The sequence below is a fragment of the Hyposmocoma kahamanoa genome, unplaced genomic scaffold, assembly GCF_003589595.1.
Source record: "Hyposmocoma kahamanoa isolate Upper Pololo Valley unplaced genomic scaffold, ASM358959v1 92, whole genome shotgun sequence".
Taxonomy (NCBI): Eukaryota; Metazoa; Arthropoda; class Insecta; order Lepidoptera; family Cosmopterigidae; genus Hyposmocoma; species Hyposmocoma kahamanoa.
This window is the reverse complement of record NW_020654748.1, coordinates 16,461,838-16,479,750: the sequence shown is the minus strand read 5'-3', so window position 1 is coordinate 16,479,750 and position 17,913 is coordinate 16,461,838. Positions and strand designations below refer to the sequence as shown.

At 36.8% G+C, this 17,913-nt stretch overlaps 1 protein-coding gene across 3 annotated transcripts in view; it reads left to right on the top strand.

The window, feature by feature from the left end:
• Positions 1 to 2,547: 2,547 nt before the first annotated feature.
• LOC113236490 overlaps positions 2,548 to 17,913 on the top strand; it is a 34,611-nt gene continuing 19,245 nt past the window's right edge. For 2 of the 3 annotated variants that reach the window (XM_026472585.1, XM_026472584.1), the window contains exons 1-2: positions 7,913 to 8,339; positions 9,232 to 9,365. In XM_026472585.1, coding sequence (XP_026328370.1) covers positions 8,282 to 8,339; positions 9,232 to 9,365 — 192 coding nt within the window. In that variant the 5' untranslated portion in view covers positions 7,913 to 8,281. Of the gene's footprint in view, positions 2,878 to 3,604; positions 3,703 to 5,301; positions 5,391 to 6,754; positions 6,908 to 7,912; positions 8,340 to 9,231; positions 9,366 to 17,913 lie in introns of those variants that run through there. The other variant, XM_026472586.1, reaches the window with a different exon arrangement.

The window sequence follows — 17,913 nt, the reverse complement described above, 5'->3', positions numbered from 1 at the left end:
ATAAAATATGACGCACACACACTCGATAATATATTATTGAGTCTTAATGTTAGCTTTTTATTTCAGAATATTATTATTTAAGTTCAAACTAAAGCATTCAAATGATGGAAAAGTAGCTGTTTCATGCAAATAATTAAGTTCACTAAACAGTGAGACACACAGTTATCTAAATTACGCGCTTATCAAATATAAATGTTGACGTACAATAAAACGAAAATAGAAATAAAATTTTCCCTTGGCATAATAAGGCCACATGTATACGCCAAAAGTGTTCTTGTCACATGAAAGTTAAAAAAATAATACGTACTACGTGACAAAAATTACGTACATGTGAAATTGTATAACTGTCCTATTTAAGAGTCTATACAACCTCAAATGGCTTTGGTTAATTCCGCACAACAGTGAAAGTGTTGAATCAGTCATATCATAAATAGTAACTCCCGAAACTTGGTTGAGTTCAACGCCAAGAAAACCCAGGTATGCGCGTTCAGCTCCAAAAAATCCCCATTTCTTCCACTTCCCCATCTTCAGGGTACAACGCTGACGCTGCAGGACAAGCTCAGCCTGCTGGGGATGAGCATCCGGAAGGACATGAGCAACAAAGATTATATCGAGAGCGTCATCTGTACCGCGTCGCGCAAGCTTGGCATCCCGAACAAGGTGCACCGATTTTTTACTCCAGAGCTGCGATACCTGTTGTATAAAGCTCAGGTCCGAAGCAGCATGGAGTACTGTTCGCTCCTTTGGGACGGCTCTGCCAAGGACTTGCTCGATGCCCTAGATGGACTGCAGCGCTACGCCTTCCGTGTTGTCAACGATCCTCATGTAACTGAGCATGCGGAGTCGTTACAGCTTCGCAGAGATATAGCGTCTCTTAGCGTATTCTATCGCCTGTACCACGGTGAGTGCTCTGAAGAGTTATTCAACCTTATCCATTCCTCTCCTTTCCATCAGCGGACCACCCGTGCCGGACTGCGTTGCCACAGATGGACGGTCAGTTCAATACCGTCCCGCACTAAAAAGTTTGGCAATTCGTTTTAATGCCGAACCATCAAATTGTGGAACCAACTCCCGGCGCATGTATTCCCTCCCCTCTATAACATCGGGTCCTTCAAACGTAGTGTGAAGAAGCATTTGGCCAGACCGGCAAAATGATAGTGACGGAGTGAAGATATTTGTGTTTTCCATCCGTTACTCTCATCTCTGGACTGTATTCGCACTTTCCATCAGGCGCGGTGCAGTCATTTTGCCGAGTCACAATAAAAAAAAAAAAAGTAAAATTGAGGATATTCACTGATTAATTACTACATGGTGTAAAAACACGATTCCTAAAAATTTTTACATTACAAAAAAAAACAAACCTCGAAATTTTACAAGAAAACCGTTGTAGTCAATAGGTACTTTACATATACCCATGATTTTTTTTATATCAACTGAACTAAATAGAACATGTATTAGTATACGATAACCATTTTTCAAATGGCTTCAATTTCGTTTGTAAAGAAAGTAGTTCTGAAACATAGCCAGTGCCGCTCGACTCAAGCAAAATAAACCGTATTAATACGGGAAAAATTAGAATTCGACTGAGGTAGTACCGACTCTTAAACATAAAAGTTATCGACTAATTTCATTCGTAGTATTTTTAAACCTCGTGAAAAGTTGTCATTTAATGTGGTATGTATGTTATAAACAACAAACACTTTTGTTTTATAAATCCCACTCCTTGATACAGAACTCCTTTGAAAATATAATATAACCTTAGCTCTATAAACAATACGCATTAGAGATTATGCAGACAGTTCGGCAGACGATTCAATTTAGAATTGCGTCTGAAGATGTGACGCAAACAGAAGATGTTTTGTCGAGGGGTGAACACGATTACGCTTGAACGCACGAACGACAGTTCTTTGCTAAATCCTTTATTCCCATTAAACCAATTTTCCATCCACTGTACGTAGTTCGTTAAAGCATCGGTCTTGCATACAAATGAACATATTACGTTATCTTCGGCTGTGTTGGCTCCAACTGCCGCACGGACGAGTGGGTGATTATCAGCAAATACTCATTTTGCTATCGTTGTTTGCGCACTTTACAACTCCACAGTGTAGTTTTAAATGCCTCAGTTGTATTATTAAGATAGTTTCGTTTAAATAAGTTTGCTTTTATAAACATCCTCTTATGATTATATCATATCATATTAGCCTACGAACTTGTTCTACTGTGTATTTTTAACAATGCTTTTTCTTTTAGTTGTCTCTTTAGTATCTTTAATTGCTTTCTTTTTCTTAGTCCATAATAGATGTTCGTATTTTTGAGCAGTGGTTTATTTTGTTTACACACTTTTTAACAACATTGTGGTTTTTTGTTCTTACTAAACAACAGGCCACGTGGATATGTGCAGTATAGTGGAATAAGCCGCATGACTTTCACGTCAGTGATGTCAGTGTCAAACTCTTTATTTACAAACACTTGCTTTGTCCTTTTGAGTGTTTTTATTGCGATAATTGGACTTTTTAGAAAAGCTCTATTATATAATAAACTCACCATAGCCACGATTAAAAACCAAACCCGCTGAAAGAAGAAGAATAAGATCTTGCAGTACATCTTTCGTAATTTTCATCTTTGTAAACTTTAATACAAAAACGAATAACACAAAAATACGTAAAAATGGACACAATTAGCGTGACTCAACCAATAAATTTAAGAGTGGTAAGATTCGAACTGGATTTCTCGTCGTTAGTGTCTGAGACTCCCAAGAAAAAGAACACACCGAAAAAAGGTTTGATCCCTAAGAAATTGGTGACGTGGCAGAAACATCGAGTTATAAAACCACCACCACCACCACCACCACCTCTGGACGGCAATTCTGCTACACAAGTAAGTTAAACAGAAAAAAAATTTTATATACAGAACCTTGATTAGCGTAAGTAGTATTTTTTTTACAATATCATGTCACGGGACGAACAAGGCGTGCCTGATGGTCAGCTACACGCCTGTCACATAATAGTTGCAGTGCCACTCAAAGCTTTAAACTATAAAGATTTGATGGGCACGGCCACTGCGCCCGTCACCCTGAGACGTAAGGTGACAAGTCTCATGTGCCTGTAGTTTCACCAGCGCCCTAACCCTTCTAAACCCTTCTAAACCGGAACACAGTAATGCTGACATTATCAAACAAGTGAACCTATGTTGTAACAAGTGGACCTATGTTGTTTTAAATAAATACCACTATTACTATTATTGCTTTGCGGCAAAAATAGGTACGGACGAACTCTTCCCTGGACGAACTCTTTCACAAGTACCTCTACTGCTTTTAGTAGTAGATTTCCTAAAGATTTTAGTGTAAGAAATACGAAATTATTTTTTGTAACTGCAAGCAATTTTACTTTTAACAATTTATGTTCCTGACCTACTCATACTTACGACCATGGATATAGGAAAAAAATGTATGTGTTCGACAGACCAATCATTCTTATCGTACTTCGAAGCGTCTTCTTAAATTTAGTAAAATCACAACAAATTCAATTACAAGTTTCGAAATATAAACTTAAATTAATTTCCATATTTATGAGCTATGAAACTGAAACCAGTTTTATTTGTTTAGAAACGTGACGTAAATCAGCTGATAGAAGAGCTTCTCGACGAATTGTATGCGGACCAACGGGACTGGAGTAACAGCAGTGCCATCGAATACAGTCATGGGTATTTATTTAGGGAGCTATTTGTACGTATGTTATATTTAAAATTGTTTGAATACGAAGTAATTTTTTTTTACAAATGAGCCATTTCTTTCTTTCTAAGGTACATTAAATACTAGAAACTACAACTAGGATTACATTATATGAATAAAATGGGACCCCGCGTCAATTTATTAATTGCCTCTGCGGCCGAACGGACCTGAACTGCCACGCAGTGGTCTCGGGTTCGTTTCCCGGGCCGGGAGAAATATTTGTATGGCCTACATTTATTTTTCTCGTAATTTTGGATTTACTTTGTGGTTGTCTATGTGTGTCCATGGCACTCGCGATATAAGGTTTCCGTAGTGCGGGGTTATGAGTGTGTGTTTTATTATTATCAATTTGCCCAAGATGCTGTTTTCGGTATCATACCGAGTGACGGGACGAACAAATTAAAATACAGCATTATACATTGACTTACAAATAAATGGACGACGGGTCTAATACAAAAACCACGAAAAAAATGTCCCAAGTCAACCTATTTAAACGTAGTGACATGTAAAGGAATATGAAAAAGCTAAAACGTTGAATTTAAATTGTAATGTCATCTCAGTACTGTCTAATTTTGCTTGCTTCGCTGTCAGTCGAACAAACGAAGACTAAAGCGTGAATGACGCTCTGCATACGATTTTAACGCCCTATAAGTTCGGACACTTTTTAGCGCGGACCCGACGTCCATATAATTGTAAGTCAATGGCATTTTATTAATTTAAATGGTACCGCCAGTAGTCTATATAGAAGTACAGATAAAAATATTTTTTTTATATGATTTATAGTACTAAGGAGGTAGAGATTGACATTTTGACAAAAATACAAATGGCTAGTTGAAGAAATATTATTTGCACCGATGAATGTTATCTCTTGGAACGGCTTATCGGCATTAACTCTCCTTTTACTCAAAGCGTGGACTTAATGTCTTGGTCCATCGTACGAGTCATGGATGCGCTAATGCTTCTTTTTCTGAATTCTAATTTTGAATTATTTAGTTCAATTTAATAGTTAAGAATTATGACTAAACTCATTAAGTCCCTTATTTTTTAAACTGTGTGCAACTGTAGGACTGCCGACTCTTTTCTTATTAATTCAACGAAGTTAGTTTTACAAGTTTAGAATTAAGTGCCAAAACGTAAAAGTATTTAAACTAGTTGTTTGGACTATACGGACGTCACGTGCGTTACCGAGATGGCTTACTCTTTTGTCCTATTGTATTTTAAAGATGAAGCGACAAGACTAATTGGTGCAAATAATATTTCCTATATTATACATATTATATACACCTATTTCTAAAGGAAAAACACCATCCAAAAAAAAGCCCTTTGAAAAATAATTTCATTCAATAACGAACGAGACATGAAATGGTTTTTCTTGAAATTAATTTTCCGATCCAAGATGTATTTAATAAACATTTTCACGTGAAAATTTATTCAATGAAAATGTCTCGAGAACAAATATGTTTTACGCAACTTAAATATGAATGCGTATAATTGTTTATTAACAAGAAAATCGTGTGTAATGTAAAGTTTCGCAGAAAAAAATTCGCTATATATACACATTCTGTTCCCAGATCAACGTCGGCTGCGTCATTGGCTTCCTCGCAATCGATTTATGGCGATCAGAATGAAGCGGTGGAAATAAGTTATTTGGAAGATTTGGGTTTGTTTTTTATTTAGTGTATCCACCATAATTATTACGTAAGCCAAAAATAGTTTACTGTTTTTCATGGTTTATACAGTCATAGAAATTGGTAGCTTTATCACTCAAATCCACCTTCATCATCAACCCATTCATACATCCCACTGCTGGGCACGGGTCTCCTCTCAGGCGAGAGTTTAAGCCATAGTTTCCCGAAGTGATCCCTACCAGTGGGCGCTGAAAAGTCCTAGGGGGCAGTAGGGTAGTGGCGTTCATGTAAAAAAAATCGATATTTTTTACGATGTGATACATCGAAATGTTGTATCGATATTTTTGATATATCGTAAATAATTCTAAAAGATAAAAGGAAGTAAATTTTATTAAGAGTAAATAAGTAAATCCACCAGTTTTGACACATTATTCACTGACGGATGACCAGCGAATCATAAAATATATCGATAGTACATATCGATACTGAATGGTACGATAATATCGGATGGATTACCGATAGGGCCTCGGACGTAATGGGAGGGGGAAGAAATGGGGGTTTGATGCTGTCCAGGAGGTGCTACCGTATTTATCTATTGTAAATTACACTATGTTATGCTGTATATATTTCTTTCGTTAATCTACTTCATTCATCCGCTCCATGTGCCCAAACCAGCTCAGCATGTCCTTTTCTATTTTTGTCACTGCATCTTCTTTCAAACCACATTTTTCACGGATCACATCATTCTTCTCACAGCACTCTGTCACACAGCCGCACACCACATATTCAACTGCATTTACTTACTCTCATGCTACTTCTACGGCCACAAAGAACATTCTCTGATCAAATTGAGAGTGTTCTTAAAAAGGCCGCAGTGCGCAGTGAGAAGACTAAGATGTATGTATGAAAAGATTGATGAATGTATGTGAAGCAAGAGAGGTTTGTAAGGATCGTGCGAAGTGGCGATCGATAGTCTCTGCCTATCCCAATGGGAATGTAAGGACGTGATTATATAAATAAATAAATGAAGTAAAATTACACTACAATATAATAAAATTACTCCACAAATATATAACTTTTTTCCTTGCGATTTTTTGTAATAGTTAATGTAAAAAATAAGTGTTTTCAATTATTTTTTTGGTGATGGGCGTTCAATTTTTTATCTAGCCTAAGTGGGCGGTGAGCCAAAAAGTTTGGGAACCTATGGACTAACTCAAAACGTTTGTTTTTTTTTATTTTAAGTCTAATTTCCCCTTACAGAAGAACTATCGTATATGGGTTTGTTAAATTGGTCTCGGCGAGTTGTTAGCTTACAGATGGTGACTTTCTTGACTTTTTGGAGTATGGTTTTGTATCGGGGGCTTTAAATATTAATTGAAGTTTTTTTAATTTATAGACATAGAAGAAATTCGACAAATAGTAAGAGAATGTGAAGATAGAATATGTGTTGTCGGAGATCGGCTCGCGAGGTGCGTGCGTGTAAAGGATCGTCTTCGCAGACAGCAAAGGAGGCTTTGTGCTGCTTTCTCCGTGCTCTTGATGCATATCAGTAAGTGTTTTTTGTACTAACTTTTGAACTAGGCGTAACTAAGAATATTTCTTACATGTACTGATAGGTATAAAGAGAGATTAAGTTTTGAATTTTACTATCATAATATGGGCTGGGCTCTCGTTTAATATTTATTTTAATTAAAAATAAATGTTAAACATTAAAAATTTTCGAGGTTTAAAATTGTAGTGAGACAAAAACTTTATACTATAGGTTATATACGACTTCTGTATACTTGAATGACAAAACTCCGTGGTAGTGACCCGTTTGGCTCTTTCAGGTATTCTCGACCTAAATATTGTAATGATAAATGTATTTAAATGTATATTTACAAAGAGCAATCCCTAGAGTTTCTTGCTCATCCTTCTCAGAGGAATCTGCCTTACGAATGAGCAGTAGGGTTTAATCAGTTTGACAATTTCAAGTGTAATTTGCTTACCTATGAAATAGGTAAGCAAATTTTTTTGACTTTAATGTGTCTTTTCTAAAAATCATACACAGCCTGAAAGTGTTTGGTAACGTAACACTATTCCTAAAGTGAGCATAAAACAATAATGTTGATGACGTTATTTTTTTATGTTTCCTTAACCAGTTCAGTGACATTTCCTTGGACCGCTGGACAATGTTCGCTCTTTAATGTAATTAGTTGAAGTCGGTTTCTGTTACCCAAAAAAAAAAAGTACGTTCTACCTAAAACTTATTAATACTTTTATCAGAACCATACATCGTGCTATGACGTAAACTAAGGGATGATGGCGCTGTCACATAAATTGGTACATGGTCACTACAGTTTCATTCATTGTTTTAAAATAGCTCACTCACATCGGAGCGGGTTTCACTGGCACCTCTGAGCCTGTCCGCTCCGGACACTGACGTACACAGCGGCGACGAATCGATACGCGACGCACACAGACGTGCCCCAAACGACCCACTGCGCATGCTCAACGGCATTTACCACGAAACGCTCCAACGGCATTCTAAAATGACAGGAACCCATGTACCCCACTTTCTTTCGCGTCCTTATTGCGATCCTAACGAAATGAACTGCGATACAGTGGTACAGGCTGAGCAGCTCTATGGCTAGGCTCCGCGACTTTCTCAGTAAACATCAAATCAGCTGGTCGACTACGCAGTCTCAAATGCGGTCCAAATATGGCATATTATAATTCACATTTCCGTTCTATTTTCTTATTGTTGTTTCGGGTTCCATCAATTCCTTTTGTGTTATCAAGGTTTCGCCCGTAGCCCCGAAATGGCTCGCCCGCGTCTACCTGCAGTGATACTGCATCGAATTAAGCTGTCGGGTTGCTAACTTAGTGCTTAGTGCAGTGAAGATATGCGTTTAATGTCAAATGTGTACCGCGCGCAGGACAGATGAGTGCTATTTTAAACTCCCTCAGAAATTTGGCAGGCTCGTCGAAGTCCAGCTCAGGTAGCAGTATACAGAAATTAAAAATTAAATTCTTCTTGCGGATCTATTTTCCTTATTCATCGCAAGATATGATGAATGGTAGCTATTCCTCTAACCAATCATTAATTTTAACGTAATTCCATTTCACGTAACTAAACAAGATTGAGAGCTTGTAATTTGCTTCATTGATAAAATTTAACTTCGAGGTCACCCAATTATGAATATCTTATTTGTCTTTGTTTGTTAAGGTACTTCAAATTCATGGCGTGGCGTAATTTCACTGATTTAACAGGACTTTGAGTTTAACTCTGAATGCCTTAAATGTTATATGTTATATTGGATTTAATTATTATATGTATAACATACACCAAGCGAATGTTTTATATCAATAATAATTGTGAGCGCAAAATATGGAGCCCGTTAACAAGATTTTTCTATTATGTCTACATTTAAAATAAAGTTCTTTTTTACAAACAACACTACATTACAATCAACCCAATCCCATAAAAATATATGAATGGAGTGTTATAAAATATGAGAATTAGAGATACTTTTTCGAACGTTTTGTGTATCTTATCAAATGTATGCAGGTTTCCTGGCGACGTACTTCTTCATCCTTGAATAAAAGCAACCATGACGTTATACTTAATGCGCACTATGTACTTGAAGAGTAACTATGAATTTGATTAGTTTTTCAAAGGTCCTCGGGTTTTTTGGTTAGTTATGATTTAAAATAAGTTGAAACTTTATAAAAACCAAGCTCTTCCAGTTTTTGTACAAAAAGAAATATTGTACATTTGGACAAGTGAGTTCTATAATATTGTACTTGAGTGCAAAAAAAATATAATTCCTATTTGCTGGAGGTGACATGCAAATTAAGCAGGATTATTTTTACTGTTTTTTGTACATGTAGCGGGCGACAGTGGCGCGCGATTCGGCGTGGTGCCTGGCGAGAGCCCGGGTGAGGGCGGGTTTGCGGAGTGGCTGCATGCGATGCGACTGGTCGCCAGGCTTCCTGCCGGCGTGCCCCACCACTTCCGTAAAAAGGTACGTAAAGACCGTTAAACCGTAGACACAGAAAGTTATTGCTAACATCCTAATATTGGCGCATCTCGCAACTGAACCGTATGCGGGGCACGCCACGCCGCAAAGGGCGATACTTCAATTTTTCATTGTTAGCTAATTTGTTATCGCGTGATTGTTATAAATAACGGCGTCTGTTGTTGTTAAAATTACTAACGTAACGAAATAGAACAAGAATTTCCTAAGACAGTAAACGCGAACTTATTGAAAACTTGTACCCTTGGCATAAAAGGCCACGTGTGATTTTTTTAAATAAAAATGTAAGTGCACATTTTTGGCCTCCATCTCACCTGATAGAAAGTGACGATGAGGTCGACGATGGAGCACGCACAACTAATAAATGCCTATTCACTCTCGCCTTGAAAAGGTCCAAGTTACAACGTTCAGGGAACAAGTCTGCAGGCAGGAAATTCCACTCCATAGCCGTTCGTCATATTAATAAGGAAGCGTAACGCTTCGTGCGAATCTTTGGAATATCCACAACATAGGGGCGGAATCCAATCCAACGTCTAGTCCCCCTGTGATGGAAAGGCGGAATTAAATCGTGTAATTCCATCGCGCAAGTGATATATCCTGTAGAATACCGATAAGCTGGCAACTTTACGGTGTTCAAGGCTCTGCAGCTTCGCCTCTACTAATTCCGAGTCACCTATAAGCCTCTTGGTACGCTTGCTAATTGAATCCAATGTGGCCCGTTGGTATGTAGCAGATCCATTCCAAAGGTGGCAGCAGTACTCCATGCACGATCGGACTTGTGCTTGGTACAGCTGAAGCAACTGTCCCGGTGTAAAGTCACGCCTGTAATAAGTAGTCATACGTCAAACGTGCTGTTATCGCATGAGTCTAAATAACACAAACTAAATGAAGCAAATTGCGTGAAATTTTATAACTCTCCTATTTAAGCATAAAAAAGGTATCGACTAGTTCCGTTTCTTAGAACCTTTAAGGTAGGCGTCCATAGATCCGCAGTAGTAGTAGAAAATACTGGAAGAATTTTACGTCGTAGTTTAGTAAATCAGGAAATAGCGTATGATATTCTCCATGTTGCGATCTCTTCTTAAATATGACATATATCCAGATATCATGTTTCCTTTTTTTTCTCTTCTTTTTTTCTTTTGCCAACAAACAAGCCACCATGACAAATTGTCCTTCATCACTTTCCAAATCCATTGTCTCGCACACACAAGTCACACTCGTCCACTCGCTACGAAAAGTGGCGTTGGCAATCCGATAGATAGTATTTGCGTCGGCAGTCCGATTGCGGCGGATACAGTGGACGTATTGCCACAAACAGAGCCGTTTGATGCGATCCGTCTGATGCGTGCGCTGCGGATCAGTGGACGCCTACCGTTAAACGTCTCTTCTGAAAAATTGTTATTTTTTACTTTATGGGCTTATTATAAGACGGGTACGAATTAATGTTGTACCTATTATGTTTCGGTCATCATCGCACTAGTGTTCACTACCTAATATCCGTGATTATAATTTTTATTATTTAAGTATTCGATATAAGATTTTTTTGTACTACAGTAATTCAGCAGTAATGTCAGCATTACTGTGTTTCGGTTTTCAAGGGTAAGGGTGCTGGTGAAATTACAGGCACACGGGACTTGTCAACTTATGTCTCAGGGTGACAGGCGCAGTGGCAGTGCCACTGAGATCTTTGCTATTTAAAACTCTGAGTGGCACTACAACTGTTATGGACAGGCGTGTCTCTCACCACCAGCTTACCATCAGGCGCACGGATTGTTCGTCCCGTCACTTGATATTATAAAAAAATAAATAAAAAATCGAGTACTGTATCGTGAAATATTATTTAATTATTACTCGATAATACTACTTGAATATTTAAATAATAAAAAATACAAGGAAATTAGGTAGTGAACACAGTGAAACCGGTCATTCTCGGTAGTCCGAGAATGACCGGTTTCACCGGTTTATGTTATTAACCCAAAAATATAAAAAATATATGAAAATATCCTGTTTTTTTACACATTGCGTTTACTGTTTCATACAGAACTATTTTAAGAATAGTACTTGTTAGCGTTGGTCGTCTATAAAGTACATGTTAGGAATTTATATTTATTTTGAGCCCCCGATGCAAATATGTAGAACCTTTTCGTGTGTCTATCTGCAGATGAATTCATTTTGTAGATGTGGTCTTATTACTTTCTTTTTATGCTTCTCTCTATATAGTCTATTATATTACTTTACCCCGTTACGAAATTTATACAGAATACAGAAATACCCCCCTGTCATTCATACAAATACCTCTTTGTATTCTATAATAATAAAATGTACCTGTTTCGGTCGACATCTACTACAGGATTGTACAAATGTTGTAGTTTACGACCATGACACCCACTAAGAGAATTGATCACACAGATTCCGGTCCGATGAGCTAATTTAGGGTTCCATTATCGCATAATGTTCTCTACATCCTGGTAATGATCGAAACTAGACGTGAAGTGACGGCGATAATGGTTCTTAATCCCTTAAGATTATAGTAATAAATTGACCAATGATCGCCGAAGAAAAAACAAAAATATTTAACGGGAAAAACAAAATAATTATTGATATTTCACTACATTGTTACGATTAAAATATATTGAAATTTAAAGGTTTGTGTTGTTGTTGTGCGGTAGAAGCGTTCGGTCTGTTCTTTGTTATCCACAAAATACCGTTGTGGTTATTTCCACGCACATTTCAACGAATTCTGTATAGGAACCATTTTGGATGTAATGTTTAGGTGTCAAGATTTATTTTGTGAATATCAAATGCTGAAAGAAGAAGATTAACCAATTTTCTTTATTATTTCTTTTATTGAACTATGCGCAAAAAATCAAGCTTTATCTTCTTACTTATAACAATATTAATAGGTACTTATTATAATATTGTCACACCTATTATTGCCTGGTCTCAAACTAGGGAAGAAGCCGTGGTAGCCCAATGGCTTGACCTCTCAAGCATAGGCCGTGAGTTCAAATCCGGACTCGCGCCTCTAAGATGAGCTTTTCGGGGAAGGAGAGCATCATGATGAAACCTGCACGTCAAATAAAATTCACAACCTCCGGAAGCCGCATTGGCTCAGCGTGACGAGCTATGCCCTAATCCCTCGCCAAAGAAGAGACCCGTGCCCAGTAGTGGAGCATGTTGATATTGAAACTATAGAATTCCCCGTACTATGAGTACCTGAAAAACAGAACATATGTAGAAGAATAAGAAAAGTTCATATCTCCAAGTTGATCTTGGCAGGAATTGAATCATCTTCAATCTTCACATCCAGCGCCCACAGTGTAAGCCGCTGGATCAATATTACGCTTGTATGCGTAATTGGATTTTTAAAAGAATTTAGCGAAATTGATTGTATTATTGGTCAAATAAAAATATTAACTAAAACGAAGTTTAAGTACTGTCAGTCACGAAGTGCTTACGAGCTTTTTTCTTGTCGACAAACTACTCTACAGTTTGATTGGAATTTCTACAGGATATAATCACGCAAAGTGTGCGATGGAATTGCACGATTTCATTGCACCTTCCCCTTTCCGTCATCGGACAAGTATAGTATGAATCATAATTAGATGTCCAAAATGTAAACAATGGAGATAACCGTGCAATAAAATACATTTTAAATCGTTCTTTAATAATTCCTTTGCCTCACCATTTTGTTTGGTTCAATCGTCACTCCCTGCCCAATCGTACCAGCGAACACGACTTCTCGTTAATCTTTTGAACCGTTTACTTACCACTTACCAAAAATCTCTTGTGCGATAAACATTTAAAGATCACAAATATTAATAAAACGGGAATAATATTTATGAAACTGGATTTATTACCACTTTTCCTTTACCCTTTTGAATTTTGAACTTTAAACTTAGTAAGCAAGATGTATGGAGGCTGCGGAGGCTGCGGAGGCTACTACTCTCCTGGCCACATTACAATCCTACCGAACATTCATAACGTTACCAGTATCGGTACATGCTTTCAAGCTTACTATTAGGTGCACGACTTGTTCGTCCGATTACTTAATATTATTAAAAAGAAAAAATCCCTTAAAAGTAGAAGGTTTAGCACATCTGCATTTACACTTTGACAATGCCATTACTTTGTTTACGTTTTGGACATCGAATTAAGATTCATTCTATAGACGCAGGGGTTTCTCATGTTGTGGGTATTCAAAAGATTCTCACGTAGCTTTACGCTTCCACATTTGTATGGCGAACGAATATGGAGTGGATTTCCTTTCCTGCAGACTACTTCCTAAACGCTATAATAGGCATTATTTATGTGTGCATGGTCCATCGTCGTCGTAGTCACTTACCATCACGTGTTATGGACGTCAAATACGCATTCATTTTATTATGCAAAAACATTTTTTTTTTTTGTTGAAAATGTATCATGCCCACGTTAATTCTATCTACATTTACTTAAAAAGCCATTTCTGATGATAAGCAATCTTATCGTCAAAGTGACGTTTGTCATTTCTCGCCTGACTGTGTCTATGCTCACAAAACAAATCAAATCCAGAATGGTTTACTGTCGCAATGTTCAAACAATAACAATAGAGGTTTATTAACGAAGTCATGTTTGGTAAAGAATTAGCTCATTCACTATTTTCTGTGTAAACTTTTAGACCTGTGCAAGCAACTCCCGCCTGTTCGGCACGTCACTGGGAACATAGGGTTGTCACATTATTACTTCAGTTATGCCTGCCGGTTGCGTAACATAATTTGACAAAAATAAAGTTTTCATCACAGTACTCTCGTGCTACACTGAAATAACTTTTATAAAATGTACCTACTTATATATTGATATGTCACAGATTAGTATCTCGATTGTGTGAGTATGATTATGAAATATCAGTAAATGATTATGTGAGTTTGCATATAAATAGAAAAAAAAAAATACATTGAAATTAACTACTCCTGTCATTGACTTACAAATAAATGGACGACGGGTCTAATACAAAAACCAAGAAAAAAATGTCCCAAGTCAACCTATTCGAAATTTAAATTGTTATGTCATCGCAGTATCGCGCTGTCCGTAGAACAAATGAAGACTAAAGCGGAGTGTCGCGCTCTGTATACGATTTTAGCGCCTTACAAGTGCGGACACTTTTTAGCGCGGACCCGACATCCATATAATTGTAAGTCAATGACTCCTGTACTTGAATCTATCAATTAAAATTTCGTAAACCATATTACAAAGGCGCAGTTTTTGAATCAAAATCCTATTGGCATTGGTACTCGCTATTGAACTGAAAAATTTAATTATAATTCTGTACTGTAATTAATTTCAAAAGTGACCGGCGAATTTTTGCTATATAAATATCAAATATGACGCTACTCAAACTGCCTCCTGATGGGTTAAATTTTCCTAAAAGTCTTGCAACCGGGCCATAAACCTTTATAAAAATTATTATATAAAAATATTGTTTAAAATATAAGCGGTACTTGACCACTTCTATACTATCTCTTTGGTTTTTTGTTTTGTAGCGTTTGTTAGGCTTTCGTTTGAGTTTGTTGGATTTGTTGGATTGTTAACAAAATATATTCGTTAAATATTGGTTATGTTTCATTACTTTATTTACTCGTAGAAAAAGCATCGTATGCAATTATTACATAATTGGGTCCCTGAAATCTCGTACCTATTACTTAGGCCACTCACGGCCTCGTGGCCTAAAGGTAGAGCAATCGATTCTCTATAGAGTCACATGTCTTCCTAGGATTCCGATGTTTAGTTTGCAATTATCGCCATTAATATATATTGCAAACATTACCCTTTACCAGGAGCTTATTTGGAATACCGTTCTTCTTTACACATGTATAAACGCGTAACCTCAGCGAAGAGTCCATTTAACATGACATACATTAGCTTGTTTTAGAAAATAGGTTAATTGAGGCAAAAAATAATAAATAAATTAAGTGTATTTATTGTATGTCAGGATGTTTCACCATCATGATATTCAATGTTTTTTTTTTGTGAAATTACTCCACTAATTTGTTATAATTATTAACACAAAGATCGAACACAGAAAAAGTTCCAGCAAACCGTGCTAGACGCTATGCCAACTAAGCCACAAAACGAACCAGCGGACGGAAACACGAATTATTCTATATGCTTTTTTTTGGAACTTTGTATCTGGGTTTTAATGACTTTTTAGCCGTAGCGCCATCTATGAGAAATCTATGCAAGTATTTCGTCACCCAGTTAGGCACCTTTATAGCTACCAGCCCTGGCTAGAGGTGGTTCGAATCCGGCCGGATTGAAGGAATTTTTTCTAAGTGTTCGATCTTTGTATTAATAATTATAGTAATAAATAAATTTTGATATATAGCAACAATTTGTCATCATTTTAAAATAACGAATGCTAGGTATTTTATCGGCCATTCTAGTCTGGATTCTCCATACACAACACCCAACTGCTATGTCCAAAGACGGTCGTCGTTGAATACTGATCAACCTTCACTTTTATGCGACATAAAACATTTAAAATTTTAATAACCTTCGATACAAAGCACCTAACTCTACAAACTCATTGAGTTTAATGAATACAAAATGTATGTATCCGACCACCTTCCTGCTCCATCATCAGACCCTGGTCACCATCTATCTACTAACTAATAGTCAAGACCAATCCAGACACATGAGTCTACGATTAATAAAGCTAATCTATTCTTACCCCATCATCAGACCTTACTCGCCATCTGTTAGCAAACTACTCGTCCAAATCAATGTAATGAATCAAACCCGTTAGTTTTGCTATAGAAGTCGTGGAGTTTGGTAATCTGTAGGCCGTCCCGGTTGCAGCATCAGGTCAAGGTCATTGTTATATCATTGTAGTAACTGATTTACATGGTGTACCACATTTGTAGTCTATCTAACGAGTTAAAATACTATAAATATCCATCATATTATGTTTTTTTAAATAAATTCAAGTGACAGGACAAACAAGAGTCGTGCGCCTGATGGTAAGCTACGCGCCTGTCCATAACAGATGCTGTGCCAGTCAGAGATTTAAATCGCAAAAATCTGATTGGCACTGCCACTGCGCCCAACACCCTGAGACATAAGTTAACAAGTTCTATGTGCCTGTCATTTCACCAGCACCCTTACCCTTCAAAATCGGAACACAGTAATGGTGACATCGCTGCTTGGCGGCAGAAATAGGTAAGGTACTCCCTGGACGAACTCTTATACAAGGAGCTCTAATAAAAACTGTATCTGAGAACCCTCCACTAACTGGGAAAAGAACTGATTCATACAGTTGAAATGTGTTCAATTCAAAGGTCTGAGTCCTGTCGGGTCGATATAATTTTTCTATGTGTTGAATATTTGTATTTAATAATAATAAAAAAAGTGCTTTAAGAGACTATACTACCTCAAATGGCTTTGATTGATTCCGCATAACAGTAAAAGTGTTGAATCAATCATTATGGAAAAAATATATAGTAAAATTGAGGATGTACACTGACGGATATACGGTGTGAAAACACAATTCCTAAAGATTTTCATCGTAGAAAAAAACCACAAACTTACCTCGAAATTTTACAAGAAAACCACTGTATTCAATAGGTACTTTACATATACCAATGATTTTTTTTATATCACCTGAAGTATATAGAACAAGTATACTATACGATATACATTTTTCAAATGGCTTTAATTTCGTTCCTAAAAAAATTAATTCTGAAATAAAGGGACACTGGCCGCGCGATCCAAGCAAAATGAATCGTATTAGTACGGGAAAAATTTGTATTCAAGCTGAGGTACTATAGACTCTTAGGTAGTTAAGACCAACTCATCCGTTTAAGAGCTACGATGCACAGACAGACACACAGATACACAGACGAAGGCTTCCCTCTTTTTGCATCGGAGGGGTGACATTTCAATTATACGAATTTATACGTTAGGTCATATTAATTGAGACCGATAGAGTAATTAGCAATGTATAAGTATAAAACATCTTCTTGTAGGTACATATTGTAGTTTGCATTATTTCTTTGTGATAATAAATCCTTGTAATAATAATATAAAAAAATAATAATACATGTGTGACGTCGTATAACTGATAATAATTATATTTGTTTATAATAATAGGAGACGATTTATTTAAGCATGTTTTTATTTGTGGAGATAACAATTACAGTGATTTTCAATATTTCCGTTGTTTATTTTTGTGGTTATGTCATTATTTCTGCCGCCAAGAGGTAACGTGGGCAAACTGCGTTGATCAAAATAACATTACTGCACAAGTTCAGTGGCAGTAGAGCTCCTTGTCAAAGACTTCGTCCAGGGAAATACTGCCACCTTACCTACTTCTGTCGCCAAATAATATACAAATTTCTAAAACTTAATAACATAAATCTGTAACCAGCCCCGAATAGCCTCTGCTCGACCACATTCATTTCATAATTTTCTGTCCCAACAATGTGAGTCGGAGAAAAATTCTTATATCTGATCAGTCTTAATTTTTAAGAAAAATGAATATTCTTCATTCTTCCCGTATTCT